Source organism: Pristis pectinata, chromosome 20 (assembly GCF_009764475.1).
Source record: "Pristis pectinata isolate sPriPec2 chromosome 20, sPriPec2.1.pri, whole genome shotgun sequence".
NCBI lineage: Eukaryota > Metazoa > Chordata > Chondrichthyes > Rhinopristiformes > Pristidae > Pristis > Pristis pectinata.
In genome coordinates this window covers 40,361,878-40,381,103 of record NC_067424.1, presented here as the reverse complement: position 1 = coordinate 40,381,103, position 19,226 = coordinate 40,361,878, and the positions used below count along the sequence as shown (strand labels likewise).

Sequence of the window (19,226 nt, the reverse complement as noted above, 5' to 3'; positions counted from 1 at the left end):
GCAGTAGACACAGGGGAACACCACCACCTGCAGCTTCCCCACCAAGTCCATCACACTCCTCACTGGGAAATCTATCACTGGTCCTTCACTGTCACTGGGTGTAAATCCTGGAGCTCCCTCCCCAACAGCACGGTGGGAGCTCCTTCACCAGAAGGACTGCAGTGCATCAAGAAGATGGCTCAGCCCCACCTTCTCAAGGCCAAAAGGTGTCTCTCAGTCCCTCTCTCTCAGCAGGATATCTGTACACTGACTGGTGTCTCTCAGTCCCTCTCTCTCGGGGGGATATCTGTACACTGACCAGTGTCTCTCAGTCCCTCTCTCTCAGGGGGATATCTGTACACTGACTGGTGTCTCTCAGTCCCTCTCCTTCGGGGGGATATCTGTACACTGACCGGTGTCTCTCAGTCCCTCTCTCTCAGCAGGATATCTGTACACTGACTGGTGTCTCTCAGTCCCGCTCCCTCGGGGTGATATCTGTACACTGACCGGTGTCTCTCAGTCCCTCTCTCTCAGGGGGATATCTGTACACTGACCGGTGTCTCTCAGTCCCTCTCTCTCAGGGGGATATCTGTACACTGACTGGTGTCTCTCAGTCCCTCTCCCTCGGGGGGATATCTGTACACTGACCGGTGTCTCTCAGTCCCTCTTCTCAGGGGGATATTTGTACACTGACTGGTGTCTCTCAGCTGGGATTTGCCCGGCTCTTACCAAGGATCCCCTGGGTCATTCTGGTTCTGATCCTTCCTTTACATGGGATGGTCCATTTTGGACTGGGTTTGCTCCCATCCTCATTCTGCTTAGCCTGCTTTGGCATTGGTCAAGTCGTAGCTTTTACCCTGGATGGTCTGGGTCACTCATCATTTGGCCCCACTCTCCCCTGGGTCAGACTGGGTTTGGCTGCAGTCTTGCCTGGTTTAGCTTGGGTCACTTTGGACATTCTCACTCTGCTAGGTCTGGATCGCCCTGGGTCTGGGTCTACTCTCATCCATCTTAGTCCAGGTTGGCTTTGGTCCGGCCCTGCTCCCAGCCAGGATGGTCTGGGTCAGCCTGCACGGCTGCAATCTCGCTCTGGTTAGCCTGAGTCAGCCTGGGCTTGGCCCATTCTCACCCCTGGTTAACTCTAAACCAGACACACCCAGCTGAGAAGGACGGGTGAAACCCAGGCTGACCCAGACTAATCCAGGTGAGACCTGGGCCAAGAGCAGGCTGATCCAGTCACATCCAGACTAACTGACCTGGGAGGGGAAACAAGAGTTATTGGGGAGTTCAATGGGGGGCAGCGCAGTGGGTAAAGCTGCTGCCCCACAGCTCCAATGACACGGGTTCGATCCTGACCTCTGGCACTGCCTGTGTGGAGTTTGCCTGTTCTCCCTGTGAGCGGGTGGGTATTCCCTGGGTGCTCCGATTTCCTCCCACATGCCAGAGACGTGCAGGTTGATGGGTTAATTGACCGCTGTGAATTGCCCCCATTTGTAGGTGAGGGGTAGAATCTGGGAGGAGTTGTTGGGAATGTGGGGAGAATAAAATGGGGGAAGACATTAGGATCAGTCGCAGTGCGAGAAGGGATGATGTACAAACGTGTGCATCGGGAGCAGGAGGCCACTCCTCCCCTGCAGTCGGCCCCACTGCTTCATGAGACCCTGACCGATGTGACTGTAACCTCGGCCCACATTCCCACCTCCCACCGGTGACCTTTCACCCCTCCTTGTCAAGAATCTTTTGACCTTGAACTTCAAGCTATTCCAGGTCTCTGCTTCCACTGACCTTTGATTCCTTATTTTCAACAGTGACTTGTACAGTGAATGGTCGGGCCCTGAGAGTGCTATGGAACGGAGGGACCTCGGAGTGCAAGGGCATAGTTTGCTGAAAGTGGTGTCACAGGTAGACAGGACGGTGAAGAAGGAGTCTGCCACGCTGGCCGCCATCAGTCAGGGCACTGAGTATAGGAGTTGGGAAGTTATGTTGCAGTTATATACGACTTTGGTGAGGCCACACTTGGAGTACTGTGTACATTTTCGATCGTCCTGTTAAAGGAAAGACGTTATTAAACTAAAAAGAGAGCAGAAACGATTTACCATGATGTTGACAGGACTTGGGGGCCCTGAGTTACAAGGAGAGGTTGTGTTGACGAGGACTTTATTCCCTGGAACATAGGAGAGTGAGGGGTGACCTGATAGAAGTTTATAAGATCATGAGAGGCGCAGACAGGGTGAAAGTACACAGTCTTCTTCCCAGGGAGGGGGTGCTAAAAACAAGAAGGCACAGGTCTAAGATCAGAGGCGAGAGATTTATGAAGGGACATCAGGGGCAGCTTCTTCACACAAAGGGTGGTGCATATTTGGAATGAGCTGCCAGAAACAGTGGTTGAGGTGGGCACATTACCAACATTGAAAAGCCATCTAGATAAGTCCATGGACAGGAGAGGTTTCGAGGACTATGGGCCAAACGCGGGCAGATGGGAGCAGCTTACTGGGCCACACAGTCGGCATGGACGAGTTGGGTTGAAGAGCCTATTTCCGTGCTGTGTGACTCTATGGCTCTATGACCAGTAACCTCAGGTTCCAGAATCCCCCACAGAGGGAAACATCCTATCCACACCTACCCTGCCCAGACCCCTCAGCACCTGACGGGGTTCACTCGTCCTCTCACTCTTCTGAACGGGAACGTATTCACGCCAAACTTGTCTGACCGTTCCTCACCCACAAGCTGCCCATTCCAGGCGGGAGGCCAGTAAAATGTCAGCAGGATCAGCAAATGAGGCGAATGGATTTCCTTTCGTCAGTGAAGGAGGCCCTTCAGCCCGACAATCCATGCCAGCTCACAGAGCAATCCCATTCCCCTCCAACTTCCCTGGAACACATTCCCTCCCAGTCCCATCAGCTGCCCCAGGTTTGTTCACTCGTCTGCACCGGGTGCAAATGCTGGCAGCTGATGAACCTGCCAACCCGCAAGTCCGTGGGATGTGGGAGGAAATCGGAGCCCCTGAGGGAAGTCCATGGGGTCACAGGGAGAACATGCAAACTCCACACACCCTGCTCCCAAGGTCAGGATGAAACCTGGCCTGCTGATGGTGTGAGACAACAGCTCAATTAGCTTCCTCCCACATCCCGATCTGCCTGGGCATTTAGCACTATAATGGGAAATATATCCCAGCCTGCTAAAAGACAGCCAAAAAATGGATCAAATAGGAATAGAGTTCCCAAATTCGGACTGAGGTCCCAAACAGTTCCTAAACAGGGGCAGGCATGGTAGTGTAGCAGTGAGCGTAACGCTTTTACAGCGCCAGCGACCCGGGTTCAATTCCGGCCGCTGTCTGGAAGGAGTTTGTACGTTCTCCCCGTACGTCTGCGTGGGTTTCCTCCGGGTGCTCTGGTTTCCTCCCACGTTCCAAAGATGTACGGGTTAGGAAGTTGTGGACGTGCCGTGTTGGCGCCGGAAGCGTGGCGACACTTGCGGGCTGCCCCCAGAACACTCTACGCGAAAGATGCATTTCACTGTGTGTTTCGATGTACATGTGACTAATGAAGATATCTTATCAAAGGTGATGTAGCAAAAGTGGATGGGAAGCAGCGATTTGAATGGGTGGGTATGAGAATAATGGGAGGTGTTTAAGGAGGAGATTCAAAAGGTTCAGGGTGAGCACGTTCTCACAAAGAACCAAATCTCGACACCCCGAGTGACAGGGTACACAGAGGGCAGGACAAAGCGAGAGAAGGAAGCGCATGTCAGACAGATTACAGCAAAACGTGTGGTAAAGTGCTGGGGAAACAATTCAAGGGAGAATTAGAAAAGCAAAGAGGAGGATAAAAGACCAGCAAGTTACATCAAAAAAAATCCAAAGATGTTTTATCCGTACATAAACAACAAGGGGATAACTGAGAAGGGGTGGGGCGTCTGGGGCCGATCAGGTCACCCGTGTGTGGAGGACGGGGATGTGGGGAAGATTCTTCAGGAATACTTTGTTACTAATATCTCAGAAGAGGGCTGATGATGTTGGAGTGAAGGTGAACCATCAGCTGGGATCAGCAGGGCAAAACATGAAGGACTGTAGGGAGTTGGAAACTTTGAACACAGATGTCTCCAGACCCAGGTGAAATATATCCCAGGCTGTTAAAGGATGTCAAAATAAAGGGAAGAAATTGTAGAGGCTCTGACTGCAACTTTCCAAACCCCCCGGCTACAGGAGTGGATCAGAGGATGGAAAGACTTTGAAAAACCTACTGTTGTTTAAACAGGAGGAAGGGATAAATCAAGTGATCACTGACCAGTTAGTTTGACTTTGGCACTGGGTAAATGACCAACACTGATTCGAAAGGACAGTATAAACCGTCATTTAGAAAGGCGCAGATTAATCAGCGACTGTCCCCATGGACTTATGATGGGACGATCGTGTCTGACGAACTTGACAGTTCTCCAATGAGGACACCAGGAGGGCCAATGAGGGCAGAGTGCTTGATGTGGTCAATGGGGATTTGTTGAGGGCTTTAGACTGCAGGGAGATGGAACTGGTCTGGTCACCGGGGAGGAGAAGGTGATGAGGTTCTTTCCTACAGCTGAGGCACGGAGTGTAAGGACAGGGAGAGGAGGCTAGAACCGTGTCCAGCACCAGTGAGACCCCAGCCCGACACTGGGGACAGTTGCGGTCAACACGGCCCAGGAGAGCCGGGGTCCCACTGGAGAGGGTGACTGGTGGAGGGGGGAGGTTTACGATGATGTTCCTGGGACTGGAACACCGTCACTGTGAGGAGAGATCAGAAGGGATGGGGTTGTTTTCCCTTAAACGGAGGAGGCTGAGGGGTGACAGTGGAGGGGCGTAAAATGGTCAGGGGTCTGGGCAGAGTAAATAGGAAGGAATGATTTCCCCGAGCAGAGGGGCAGAGATTTACAGGAAACAGGGCAAGGATCAGAGGGGAGAGGAGGGATGGTTTCTCCCCCAGAGGGTGGAGGTCTGGGACTCACTGTCTGACCCCTCCCCACAAGTTATCACTGTAGGCGTGAAGGGCTACAAGCTGCAGCAGCACGGAGTGGCTAGCAGCAACAAGATGGGGCGAATGGCCTCCTGTGTCATATATTTGCCGGGATTTTATGTTTTTTCTCCCTTTGCCTTCTGCCCCTCTTCTCCCCAACTCCCTCCCGTGCAGCCTTTCTCCGCTTCTCTCTCTCCATCTTTGTCTCTCACTGTCAGCTCTTCCTCACTCGCTCCTTTTCCCCCTCCGTCCCTCTTCTCTTTCAAGCCCTCCCCCCCCTTCCTGCCTCCCTCCCTCTCCTTTCTCCTCCCCTCTCTCTCCTCCATCCACTCCCCCACCTCTGTCTGTCTGCCCCTGTCCCAGCCCCAGCCCCAGCCCCTCCCCTCCCCACCCTCTCTGGGCCGATGGAGAGACCAGTTGAAGGAAGTTACAGTTTTGCCACCTGGTGTCTGTTGTCAGGGTTTTCCAGGGTGCAAACCCACAAGAACCACGACTTCCGTCTGGCTATTTCTGTCTCCTCTACGCTCCCCCACCCCCAGCCTCGCCTGGTGTAGCCTGACCACAGGACCAGAGGGGGAAGGACTGCCCAAGGTGAGTGTGTTGTTGTCCAGTGTGCCAACTTTCCTGAAGTCTTGGCATTGGCAGAGAATGTGGACACGTCTTCTGGAACATCACGTCCTATCTCTGGAAGGGTCACTGACCGAGAAAAAGGGTCACAGGGTCTCATTCTGATCCGATACAGCGGGTCACAGAGTATGTGCTCAATTTGGTTTAGAATGGAGGTTACAGGGCACATGCGCTGTGTTCTGGAACAGATATCGCAGGACATGGGGCCTACAGTCGAGGGTAGCTGGTCACAGGGTGTAACATCGTACTCACCTACAATGTTGGTAACAGCCTGGGTCTGGAACAGTGGGTAACAGTGGGCAAGATGTCTGTCATCCAGACCAATGTCGCAGAGACAGGTCATTGAGTTAGAGCAGTGTGTCACAGTGTACACGATCTGAGTTAGAGCAGTGGGTCACAGGGCACGGGGGCACTTTGGTCCACAACAGTGGATCACAGTGCACGGGGGCACATTGATCTAGAACAGTGAGTCATAGGGCACAAGGTTACTCTGGTCCAGAACGTTGTTAAAAGGGTTGCAGTTACTGATTTAGAATATTTGGCCTCAGGGAACAGGGTTACACTGATCCAGAATAGGGAGCTGCAGGGCACTGGGGCACACGGATCTTAAACACTGCTTCACAAGGTGGACGGTCTCTCTGACCTGATCGGTCGGACAAAAGACGCAGGGCCACCCTGATCTAGAACACCGGGCTGCAGGGTCAGTTTGATCCAGAACAGTGGGTTAGAGGTTGCAGGGTCACTTTGATCTTGATCACTGGGTCGGGAGTGCAGGGTTGTTCCGATCTGGAACAGTGGGTCAGGACCAAGGACACTCTATCTCGATGGGGAAGTCCTTGGACAGGACTGCGGACAGGGAAAGCTGCAATATTCAGCAATTACCATGCAGACAACCAGTGCCTTGGCAGGGAACGTAAACTCCAGGCCATGAAGGAACCAGCCTTTCCCTGCCCGTCACCCTCCTTTCTGCATCCAACATCCTGTTCACGTCCAACTTCACCCAGCTCTGAAGGTTTGCTGTCCGGGAACGTTGTCTCTGTTCTCTCCACAGATGCTGTCTGACCTACAAACAGCTCCACTTTTTATTTCTGATTTTCCAAACCCACACTTTTCGTGCATTTCAAAGAGCAAGGAACACTCTCCACTGCCTGGGTGAGTGTAGCTCCTACAACTCTCGAGAAGCTCCACGCCATCCAGGACAAAGCAACCGCTCGATCAGCTCCCCGTCCACCCCCCTAAACACTCCCTCTCTCTGCCCTAAAACCCTCCTTCCCTCCACCCTAAACAATCCCTCCCTCCACTAATGTTAGCTGGCTAACAGGAGACTGAGAGGTGGCACAAATGGGTTCTTTGGTTGGCGGGATGTTGATGAAATGAAGGGAACTGGGAAAGTAAATTGCAGAGAAGATACAAGTGAAAAAGACGGAGGTGAGTAGGCAAAGATCTGGCAAATGCAGCAAACTGTGGGGACATGTAAAAGTCTCCATTTCAGCAGCCAAAGTAAAATATAGCAAACGATCCAAATGGAGAGTGACTGCAGAGCTGTGAAATAGAGAGGGATCTGGGTGTCCAAGTGCATGAATCACCAAAGGCTAATAAACAGGTGCCAGAATTCATCGGGAAAGTGAATGGAATTGCTGGGGAATTAAATAGTAAAGTAGAAGAATCATTCTTCAGTCATCGAGAGCATTACTGAGACCACACCTGGAATTATTGGTCTGCATGGAAGGGTGGAAACGTATCAGAGCAGCTCAGGGAAGGTTTGCAAGATGGATGCATGGAATGGACAAGTTATCTGTTGAGGGAAGGTTGGACAGGCTGGAGTTGTATCCACTTAAATTCAGAAGACTGAGCGAGGACTTGAGTGAAACACAAGAGCCCTCTCGCTGCCCAGAGACAGGCACGTATCTCTGACCAGAACTGTCTTTCAACTCCCTCACTCCCTTCCCCAATTTCTAGACCCCTCTCACAGCTCTGGGATAGACACAGTCCCTGCATAATAACATGAGGAAGGAGGTGATCATTTGGCCTTTAATTTTGTTCCGCCATTCATCAAGATCACGGCTGACCGACCTCAGTGTTAATTTCCTGCACTGTCTGCATATCCCAAGATTCCCACACTGTCCAGAAATTTACCAAACTCCGTTTTGAATGAACTCGATGACTGAGCCTCTGAGCTGGAGAATTCCAGAGGTTCACCACCCCATGGGTGAAGAAACTTCCCCTCATCTCAATCCAAAAGAGCCAACCCCTTATTCTGCAGCTGTGACCCTGGTCCTAGACTCCTCAACCTGGGGAAACATCCTCTCTGCATCCAGCCTGTCAACCCCTCTAAGAACTGCATGGGTCTGAATGAAATCTTCTGATATTTTTGTAAACTCCGGAGAAGTCAGACCTAGTTCTACTCAATCTCTCACACGGCAAACCCACCGTTCCTAGAACTGGTCTGGTGAATTCTCACTGTGCTCCCCCTCTGTGTGCCACCTTTCTTATTTCAGGAGATCAAAACTGCCCACAGTTCCCCCGACGTGGTCTCACCAACGTCCAGGAGCAATGCAACAAGATATATTTAGTCCTGCACTCAAGGCCAACATTCTATTCACACTTGCGTGTTGGTTGTCAGAGAAGAGTACAAGTACACCTAGCTTCCTCCAAACATCATCATCATCCACTCTCTCTGTTTAAAAAATACTCTGTTTTTCCGTTTTGGGTCCCACGGGATGACCTTAAGTTTTGTTACATTAAGTTCCACCTGCCAGTCCCTCGATCGTTCACTAAACCTGTCCGTGTTCCTCTGAAGCCTCCTTGCATCCTCCTCCCTGCACACAATCCCATCTAGTTTTATATCATCAACAAGTTCGGAAATACGACATTTGGTCCCCTCACCAAATGGTTGACATTGTGAATAACTGGGGCCCAGCCACTGATCTGTGAGGTGCCCCACTAACCACAGCCTGTCACCCTGAGAAAGGTTCCTCCATCCACTCTGCTTTCGATCCAACAGCCAATTCTCAATCCATGGAAGTATGTTAACCTCCCCCCTTGCTTGCTGCCATCTGTTCTGACCAACTTCCTCAGTGAGACATTGAAAAATGCCAGAATTCCAAACACACCCCGTCCACTGGTTCCCCTCCTCATCACATCCCCAAATACTCCAGTAATTAGTCAGGCATGTTTTTTCCTTTCAGAAATCTCTTAATCTTCTCAATCCCATTCCTTTCACAGCATTCTGTTATGACATTGTTTGTTACAGATTTTGGCGTTTCCCCTCCTACTGATGTTGGGCCAACGGGTCGGCAGTTCCCTGTTTATTCTCTCTCCCTCAGAGCTTAAATAGTGGGGTCACGTTCACTCCCTGTCAGTCCACAGGAACAATCCCAGACTCTGCAGAACTTTGGAAAATGATAACCAGGGTGTCCACCATCCCCACAGGCAGCACCTTCAAAACTTTGGGATTTATCAGCATTTACTTCTCCGGTTCTCGTTTTCACTATGAGTTACCTCTTTCGTTTCCTCATCCTCACTAGATCCTCAGTTCTCTCCTGTTCCTGGGAATTTTTTCTGTTTAACTCCCCTGCCACTTCCTTATTGACCATTACAAATTCTCCTGTCTCTCTGTGAAGGGCCCATACTTGCCCTCACTCATCTTTTCCTTGTACACACATATAGAAGGTCTTAAAGCCCATGTTACCTTTCTTACCAGCCCACTCTCAGGTTCTGTCTTCATCAGCTTCTGGGACCTCCTTTGCGGAGTTCCTGTAGTGCCGCTCGTGCCTACTGCTGTTTCCAGCAACTTGATCAGCCCCTTCCTTGGATTTAACACAACCTGTACTTTCTCCTGTCAGCCACTGACGGACCACTTTTCCTGCTGGGTTTCTGTGTCTGAAGAGGGGAGATGTATTCTGTAAATGATGCATTAACCCTTCAAATACCAGACGTTGCCTGTCCACTGTCAAACCTTTCAATGTATTTCCCTAATCAAACACCAACTCTCCCTTCATACTTTCCCAGTTCCCTCAGTTTAAACATAAGACTCCATTTGGGGATTGAACATAGAACATTACAGCACAGTACAGGCCCTTTGGCCCATGATGTTCTGCTGACATTTTATCCTGCTCTAAGATCTATCTAACCCTTCCCTCCCACATATTACTTTCAAACTCGGTGTAAAGTTGTATCAAGTGAGCAGTTTAATAAAGTGTTTGTTGTTTAATTCAAGTTGACTTATTTTTGTTTTATTATAAACAGCTGGAAGGACTGTAGTGCAGATCTTAATAAAGCGCAGGAGAGGCAGTTTGCTTGGTATCTGCACCTGTATCAAAGGCCGCTGGATGGGACTGCAGTGCAGAGTTTAATAACATGCAGAAGGCACAATTTCACACAGCTTGCTGTACAAAATCTCGACATTATTTTGCCGTGGTGGCTTTGATGTGAAAGGCTGACAGTGGTATCTGGGCGATTATCCTCGTACGACACACATTCACATTCTCCACACGAAACGTCAGCAAGAAAAGAATTCCCCGAGGACACCAGAACAGACCTCACAGTTCCAGGACCCAGTCCTGTGAGAACATCATTGGAATTGGGCGAGATGGTGGTGGTGAATGTGCCCACTGCATGTACACCCAGAGCTATGGGTGTATATTTTTTGCAGAATTGGCCCCGAGAGACAGAGGAGCAGTGGGTCCCTCACAGGTACGGGCGAACTGTTTAAAAAGCTCGTGTGTTTCGTGTATTTTCGCTGTTTTTTTTCTTGCAGAATTAAGAAGGGCCAATACAAAGGAGGTCGTGTAAAGCAGATCGGCCATTGTGGAGCAGCCATTGTCGGCGTGGTCTGAGTCAGAGTGGTCAGGCTTTGGCTGAACAGGCTTCGGCGAGAACAGGCAAGAGACGAGGTAAGTTGACTTCTTTTTCCTTGTTACATTCTTTGTAGAATTAGGTGGCATGTCTGCAATGTTAGTGCTTTGTTCAGGTTGTCATATGTGGGAATCCTGGGAGACTTCCAGCCTCCCCGATGGCCACATCTGTGCCAGGTGCGCCAAGATGCAGCTCCTTCGAGACCGTGTTGGGGAACTGAAGCTGCAGCTTGATGACCTACGGCTTGTTAGGGAAAATGAGGAGGTGATAGACAGGAGCTACAGGGAGGTAGTGATCCTTCAGCTACAGGAGTCAGATAACTGGGTGACTGTCAGGAGAGGGAAGGGAAATACCCAGATAGTGGAGAGCACCCCTGTGGCCGTCCCCCTCAGCAATTGTTTTGGATGCTGTTGAGGGGGATGACCTGACAGAGGACGGCCACGGTGACCAGGTCTCTGGTTCTGAGCCTGGCTCTGTTGCGCAGAAGGGAAGGAGGGAGAAGAGGAATGTGGTAGTCATAGGGGATTCCATAGTGAGGGGAATGGACAGGAGATTCTGTGGTCCTGTTGGAGACACCCGCATAGTGCTTTGCCTCCCAGGTGCCAGGGTACGGGATGTCTCGGATCGGGTCCAGAGTATTCTGAAGGGAGAGGGCGAGCAGCCAGAAGTCCTGGTACATGTTGGGACCAATGACATAGGTAGAAATAGGGAGGAGATCCTGAAGAGAGAATACAGGGAGTTAGGAAGGAAGCTGAGAAGCAGGACCTCCAGGGTAGTAATCTCAGGAGTGCTGCTTGTGCCATGTGGTAGCGAGGGCAAGAATAGCAGGATCAGGCAGACAAATGTGTGGCTGAGAGACTGGTGCAGGGGGAAGGGCTTCAGATTCTTGGATCATTGGGATCTCTTCTGGGAGAAGTATGACCTGTACAAAAAGGACGGGTTACACCTGAACCCGAAGGAGACCAATATCCTAGCGGACAGGTTTAATAGAGTTGTTAGGGAGGGTTTAAACTAATTTGGCAGGGGGATGGGAACCAGAATGATAGGGCTGAGGAAGGGGAAATCAGTAATAAATCAAAGATCGTGCAGTAAAGATGACAGGAAGGACGGGCAGGTGATGGGGCAAATTTGCAGCCAGTGGGATGAGTTGCAGTGCAATCATCGCAAAAAGTACCAAATACTGGACTTAAAGTATTGTACGTAAATGCACGCAGCATAAGAAATAAGTTGGATGATCTTGTAATACAGCTACAGATCGGCAGGTATGATGTTGTGGCCGTCACTGAGACATGGCTAAAGGACGGATGTCTTTGGGAGCTGAACGTCCAAGGATATCGGAAGGATAGGCAGGTAGGCAGAGGGGGTGGCATGGCTTTGCTGGTAAGAAATAATACGAAATAATTAGAAAGAGGTGACATAGGATCAGAAGGTTTAGAATCTTTATGGGTTGTGTTAAGAAATCACAAGGGTAAAAGGACCCTGATGGCAGTTATATACAGGCCTCCAAACAGCTGCCGTGATGTGGACTACAAATTACAACAGCAAATAGAAAAGGTTTGTCAGAAGGACAATGTTATGATAATCGTGGGGGATTTTAACATGCGAGTGGATTGGGAAAATTAAGTTGGTACTGGATCTCAAGAGAGAGAATTTGTAGACTGTCTATGAGATGGCTTTTTAGAACAGCTTGTTGCTGAGCCCACGAGGGGATTGGTTGTACTGGATTGGGTATTGTGTAATGAATCAGAGGTGATTAGACAGCTTAAGGTGAAGGAACACTTAGGAGGCAGTGATCACAACGTGATTGAGTTCACTTTGAAATTTGAGAAGGAGAAGCCGAAATCCGATGTGTCGGTATTTCAGTGGAGTAAAGGAAATTACAGTGACATGAGAGAGGAACTGGCCAAAGTTGACTGGAAAGGGACACTAGTGGGAAGGACGGCAGAGCAGAAGTGGCTAGAGTTTCTGCGAGGTGAGGAAAGTGCAAGACAGACAAATTCCAAAGAAGAAGAACTTTTCGAATGGAAAAAGGACACAACCATGGCTGACAAGAGAAGTCGCAGTGTACCCCAGTGACGGGACTTGTGAGGGACAGTGTACCCCAGTGACTGGGTGTGTGGGGGACAGTGTACCCCAGTGACTGGGTGTGTGGGGGACAGTGTACCCCAGTGACTGGGTGAGTGGGGGGCAGTGTACCCCAGTGACTGAGTGTGTGGGGGGACAGTGTACCCCAGTAACTGGGTGTGTGGGGGACAGTGTACCCCAGTAACTGAGTGTGTGGGTGACAGTGTACCCCAGTGACTGAGTGTGTGGGGGACAGTGTACCCCGGTAACTGGGTGTGTGGGGGACAGTGTATCCTGGTGACTGGGTGTGTGGGGGATAGTGTATCCCGGTGACTGGGTGGGTGGGATTGTGCACTTTATGTGTTGGTCCTAAGGTACTCCCTCTCCCGGGAATGGTGAGGGTGGTCCCAGGGGATTGGGGATTCACTCCCCCAGTTCCCCACCTCCCTGGGGCAATGTGTCCGTCGTTACCCTCTTGTCCCCCTCGGGGGGCTGCCGGTCAGCACAATGTTTCCTCATCCACTGATTGTCTCTGTAAACGGTGTCGGTCTCCGCTGGGCCTATGGGACAGAGAGCAGAGGTAACGGGGTCCGTACTGAAATCCTTCCCCACTGTCCCCCATCTAACCCCTCCCTCCACTCCCCCGATGTCACCATTCCTTCCACCCCTACCCTGCCCCCACCCCCTCTCCCTCCCTCCTCCATCCCCCAACCTCACGGACTAGGTGTTAGATCCACTTGCCTTCAGTGCCTGAAGACATTTCCCTTCCTGCAGCCCTTCTCCTCCGCGTGACCAAGAGAATCGCGGTGAGAGCAGAGATCAGGAAGGTCACCAGCATCATGAATCTGATCAGAAAGCTCGTTCTCTGAGACATGAGAGCTGTCGTTGTATCGGGTGTTGTTGTATCGGGCACTGCAACAGGGGACGAGAGAAGATTCCGTGATTGATCCCATCCTCATAGTCCCAGTGACGGATCCACTCCATCCCACCTCAGGCCGGAGAAAACTTCCCGTCACCCCAACACTGTGCCTCAGTCCCCTCCAATCCCCCCTCGAACATCACTCCCCTCCATCGCCTCGCCTCTCCTCCAATATCTCTCAGTCCCCTCCAACCACCCCCACATCACTCCCCTCCATCCCCTCCCCTACCCTACAATACCCCTCGGGTCTACTCCATGGAGCTCCCATTGGTAAATTCAAGGAAAATACCAGAGAGGGCAGACAGATTTGTCCAAATTTGTAATGGGGGGTTGAAGAAACTGTCGCGGAGGGAAACAAATCTTCACGGACCACACGACTGCTCTGGAGAGAGCGCAGAGGAGATTCACCAGGATGTTGCCTGGATGGGAGGACTTCAGCTGTGGGGAGAGATTGGATCTGCTGGACCTGTGGTCCCCAGAGTGGAGGAGGCTGAGGGGTGACCTGGTAGAAGGATAGAAACGTATAAATTCATAGATTGGGTAGACTGACTCGTTTTCCCGTGGTCAAGGCATCAAAACAAAAGACCGGTTTAAGGTGAGAAAAAGGAGGTTTAATGAAGATTTGAAGGGTGAGTGTTTGTGTAAGAGAGCGGTTAATATCCGGAAGGTGCTGCCGGACAAGGTGCTGGAACCAGATACGGTCACCATGTTTCAGAGGCATTTAGACAGACACTAAAATAGGAGGATAGGGACCTACTGCCGGCAACTGGGGTTAGTGTAGGTGGGCAAAAAGGGAGGCTTGGGCATGTGGGCTGACAAGGCGGTTTCTGTGCTGTGTGACTCTGTGTATTGAGAAGGGGAGACCAGGAGATGCGATGCATTGGGATTCTCAGAGGCTTTCGATCAGGGTCCACACTGGAGGATGGGGAACAATGTTAGTGCACCTGGAGGTGAAGATAAAGACCTGCAGATGCTTGAAAACTAAACTTAAAGCAGAAAATGACGAAGGGTCCGTGAGCTGATACGTGAGCTCTGTTCCTCTGCTCACAGATGCCGCATGAGCTGATGAATGGTCCCACCGCTCTCTGTTTTCATTGTCGAGCACGTGGAGTGGGCTGAGGTGCTGCTCCCTGAGCTTATGGTGGGCTTCACTGGAACAATGTGGGAGACCAAACTGGATGGGAGTGGGGGTGGGTGGGGGGGTGGTGGCAGTGACTGGTCACCCTGTGCACTGACCGAGGTACTACGGAGGCACAGAGCCGTACAGCATGGAAACAGGCCCATCGGCCCAACTCGTCCATGCCGACTGTGTCGCCCAGCGAGCTGCTCCCACCTGCCCACATTTGGCCCATAGCCCTCTCTGTGGAGGCTGTGGTGGGATGTGACTCGCATCTGTCTCCTGTGTCAGCAGGATGTAATGGGGTTGATCACAAGGTGGTCGAACAGCTTGAGAGGGAAGGACACAGGTGAGACTCAGGCCTGGATCGAACTGTTTAGGAACTCGTCTTATGGCAGATGTATGAAAATGGTTCTCTGTCTGTCTGTCTCTCCCTTTTTCTCACACACCCAAGGGGATATCTGTCCACTGACTGGTGTCTCTCAGTCCCTCTCTCTCCAGGGTTATATCTGTATCCTGTCTGATATTTCTGCATCCCTACCTGTCGAGGAATATCTGTTCAATAACTGATTTCTTGCAGTTCCTCTCTCCCAGGGGGGCTGTCTGCACGTTGACTGGTTTCCCTTAGTACCTCTCTCTCAGTGGGATATCTGGACAACGATCGGTGCCTCCAGACCCAGTCTCTTGAGGATATCTGTACACTGACTGGTGTCCTTGTCTGTTTGGGGATATCTGTACACTGTCTGGTATGTTTACATCCCTCTTTCTCAGAGGGATATCTGCACACTGACTGGTGTCTCTGTCCCCCTCCCTCAGGGGGAGATTTGTACACTGACTGGTGTCTCTCAGTCCCTCTCTCAGGTGGATATCTGTACACTGACCGGTGTCTCTCAGTTCCTCTCTCTCTGGGGGATTTCTGTACACTAACCGGTGTCTCTCAGTTCCTCTCTCTCAGGGGGATTTCTGTACACTGACCGGTGTTTGTTAGTCCCTCTCTCTCAGGGGGATTTCTGTACACTGATTAGCATATCTCACATCCTCTCTCTCAGGGGGTTATCTGTAAACTGACCACTATTTCTCGCTGTGTTATATGTTACATGTGTCTCACAGTCCCTTCCTATTAAGAGGATATCTATACCTTGTCTGGGGTCTTGTGGTCCCTATCTCTCAGAGGGATATTTGTACACTGACTGGTTTCCCTCAGTGCTTCTCTCTCAGTGGGATATCTGGACAATGAACAGTGCCCCCGGTCCCTGTCTATTGAGGGAAATCTGTACATTTAATTGAGTCCCTCAATCCCTCGATCTCTGTAGGATATCTGTACATTGACCGGTGTCTCCCAGTCCCTCTCACTCAGTGGATAATGACCGATGTCTCTCAGGCCCTGTCTCTGGACGGATATCTGCACACTTAAATGTGTCTGTCAGTCCCTCTCTTTCATGTTGATGTCTGTACACTGGTGTGACACTGTCCCTCTCTGTCAGTGTGATATCTGGAAAATCACTGGTGTCTCTCAGTCCACCTGTCCTGAGGGATCTCTGCACATTTACTTGTGACTCTCAGTCCCACTCTCTCAAGTGAATATCTGTGCGCTGATTGGTTTCTCCTTGGCCCTCTCTGTCATTGCAACATCTGTACCCTGAATGGTGTCTCTCAGGCCCCATCTCAAGAGGAATAACTGTTCACTGTCTTGTAAATCTGTGTCAATCTTTCTCAGTGGTATATCTGTACACGGACAGCATCTCTCAGTCCCTCTCTCTCAGGGGGATATCTGTACACTGACCAGTGTCTCTCAGTCCCTCTCTCTCAGGGGGATATCTGTACACTGACCAGTGTCTCTCAGTCCCTCTCTCTCAGGGGGATATCTGTACCCTGACCGATGTCGCTCAGTCCCTCTCTCTCAGGAGGATATCTGTACATCCTGCTGACCATCAACACAGGTACACCTCAAGGCTGTGTGCTTAGACCCCTGTTCTAGTCTCTGAAAGGAATATCTGTACATTGATTGGTTTCCCTTAATATCTCTCTCTCATATCTGGACAATGACCAGTGATTCACATGACTACGTGGCTAAACACAGCTCCAATTCCATGTACAAATTCACTGACGACACCACTGTTGTTGGACGGATCACAGGTGGTGATGAGTCAGCTTACCGGAGTGAGATAGGACACCTGGTCGAGTGGTGCCTCAACAATGACCTCTCACTCAACGTCAGCAAAACTAAAGAGCTGATTGTTGACTTTAGGAAGGGGAAGGAGGGTGAACATGCTCCAGTCGACATTGGAGAGTCGGTGGTGGAGAGAGTCAGCAACTTTAAATTCCTGGGTGTTAACACATCGGATGACCTGTCCTGGGCCCAGCATAATGGCTGTAATCACAAGGAAGGTGCGCCAATGTCTTAACTTTCTTTGAATTTAAAGGGGTTTGGCTTGTCACCAAACACTCTAACAAACTCTACAGATGTACTGTTGAAATTGTCCTGACTGGTTGAATCATGGTCTGGTGCGGCAATTCAACACACAGGATTGTAAGAAGCTGCAGACAGTAGTGGACTCTGCCCAATACATTAGGGGCACATCCCTCCCCACATTGGTAGTGTCTACAGGAGGTGCTGCCTCAAGAAGGCAACATCCATCATCAAAGATCCCTACCATCCAGGCCATGCCATCTTCTCGCAGCTCCCATTGGGCAGGAGGTACAGATGCCTGAAGTCCCACAACACCAGGTTCAAGAACAGCTACTTCCCTTCAACCATTTGGTTCCTTAACCAACCGGCACAACCCTAATCACTGCAGTTTAGCAACACTGGGACCACTTGATCACTTTGCACTGAAGTGGACTTCGTTTATTTTTTTGTTGTAATTGTGTTCTTTCTTGTAAAAATTGTATTTTATCTATGATCAATTCATTTTTTTCTTGTCAATGCTGGTTATATAATGCGATGCACCTGTGATGCTGCTGCGTTAGTTTTACTAAGTGCATACACGTATGTGCATGTGACAATCAACTCGACTTTGATTTTTACTCATGAGTGTCTCAGCCCCTCTCTCTCAGGGGGGTATCTGTACATTGACTGGTTTCCCTCAGTACCTCTTTCTCAGTGGGATATCTGGACAATGACCAGTGCCCCCAGTCCCTGTCTCTTGAGGGAGATCTGTACATTTAATTGTGTCCCTCAGTCCCTCGCTCTCAGTGGGATATCTGTACATTGGCTGGTTTCTCTTTGACCCTCTCACAACTGAATATCTGTACACTGACCGGTGTCTCCCAGTCCCTCTCCCTCAGGGGGATATCTGGATAATGATCGAAGTCTCTCAGGCCCTGTCTCTGGACGGATATCTGAACACTTAAAAGTGTCTGTCAGTCCCTCTCTCTCATGTTTATATCTGTACACTGTCTGGTGTGACAGTCCCTCTCTCTCAGTGGGATTTCTGGAAAATCACAGGTTTCGCAGTAAATGTCTCCTGAGGGATCGCTGCACATTTGTGTCTCTCAGTCCAACTCTCTCAAGAGAGTATCTCTGCACTGATTGGTTTCTCTCTGACCCTCTCTGTCATTGCAACATCTGTACCCTGAATGGTGTCTCTCAGTCCCCATCTTGAGAGGGATAACTGTTCACTGTCTTGTGAATCGGTGGCAATCTCTCTCAGGGGGTTATCTGTACACTGACCAGTTTCTTTCAGTCCCTCTCCTTCAGGGGGCTATCAGTTAACTGAATGCTCTTTCTTAGTCCCTCTTTCTCACAGCACAGTGTCTCACAGTTCCTTCCTGTCAAGCAGATATCTGTACACTCAGTTGTGTCTCTCAGTCCCTCTTCTCAGCAGGATAGTTGTACGCTGACCAGCATCATTCAGTCCAGCTGTCGGAGGATATCTGTACAGTGACCAGTGTCTCTGTCCCTCTTTCTCCAGGGTTAAGTCTGTACATTGCCTGGTATCTCACCAACCTTCCTGGTCGAGGAATATCTGTTCAATGACTGGTGTCTTGCAGTTCCTCTCCCATGGAGGGCTGTCTATACATTGACTAGTTTCACTCAGTACCTCTCTCTCAGTGGACAATGATTGGAGCCTCCAGACCTGGTTTCTTGAGGATATCTGTACACTGACTGGTGTCCTTGTCTGTTTGGGGATACTTGCACACTGTCTGGTATGTTTACGTTACTCTCTCTCAGAGGGATATCTGTACACTGGTGACTCTCAATCCCTGTCTCTTAGGGGGATATCTGTACACTGACCGGTGTCTCTCAATCCCTCTGTCTCGGGGGGATATCTGTACACTGAGCAGTATCTCTCAGCCCCTCTGTCTCAGGGGGATATCTGTACATCCTCGTTGACCAGCAACACAGGTGCACCTTAAGGCTGTGTGCTTAGCCCTCTGTTTTACTTTCTATACACACATGACTATGTGGTTCAGCACAGCTCTAATGCCATGTACAAATTTACTGATGACACCACTGTTGTTGGACGGATCACAGGTGGTGATGAGTCAGCTTACCAGAGTGAGATAGGACACCCGGTTGAGTGATGCCTCAACAACGACCTCTCGCTCAATGTCAGCAAAACTAAAGAGCTGATTGTTGACTTTAGGAGGGTGAACATGCACCAGTCTACACTGGGGGGGTCCGTGTTGGAGAGAGTCAGCAGCTTTAAATTCCTGGGCGTTAACATATCGG

At 50.4% G+C, this 19,226-nt stretch overlaps 1 protein-coding gene across 4 annotated transcripts in view; it reads right to left on the bottom strand.

The window, feature by feature from the left end:
* Positions 1-19,226, bottom strand: part of LOC127580904 (SLAM family member 5-like) — a 665,368-nt gene that overhangs the window by 61,850 nt on the left and 584,292 nt on the right. The window contains exons 5-6 of one of the 4 annotated variants that reach the window (XM_052034882.1): positions 13,257-13,427; positions 11,664-13,075 (exon numbers count right to left, since the gene is read on the bottom strand). The exons of 2 other annotated variants lie outside the window; for them this stretch is intronic. In XM_052034882.1, coding sequence (XP_051890842.1) covers positions 12,939-13,075; positions 13,257-13,427 — 308 coding nt within the window. In that variant the 3' untranslated portion in view covers positions 11,664-12,938. Of the gene's footprint in view, positions 1-11,663; positions 13,076-13,256; positions 13,428-19,226 lie in introns of those variants that run through there. One more of the 4 variants, XM_052034883.1, reaches the window with a different exon arrangement.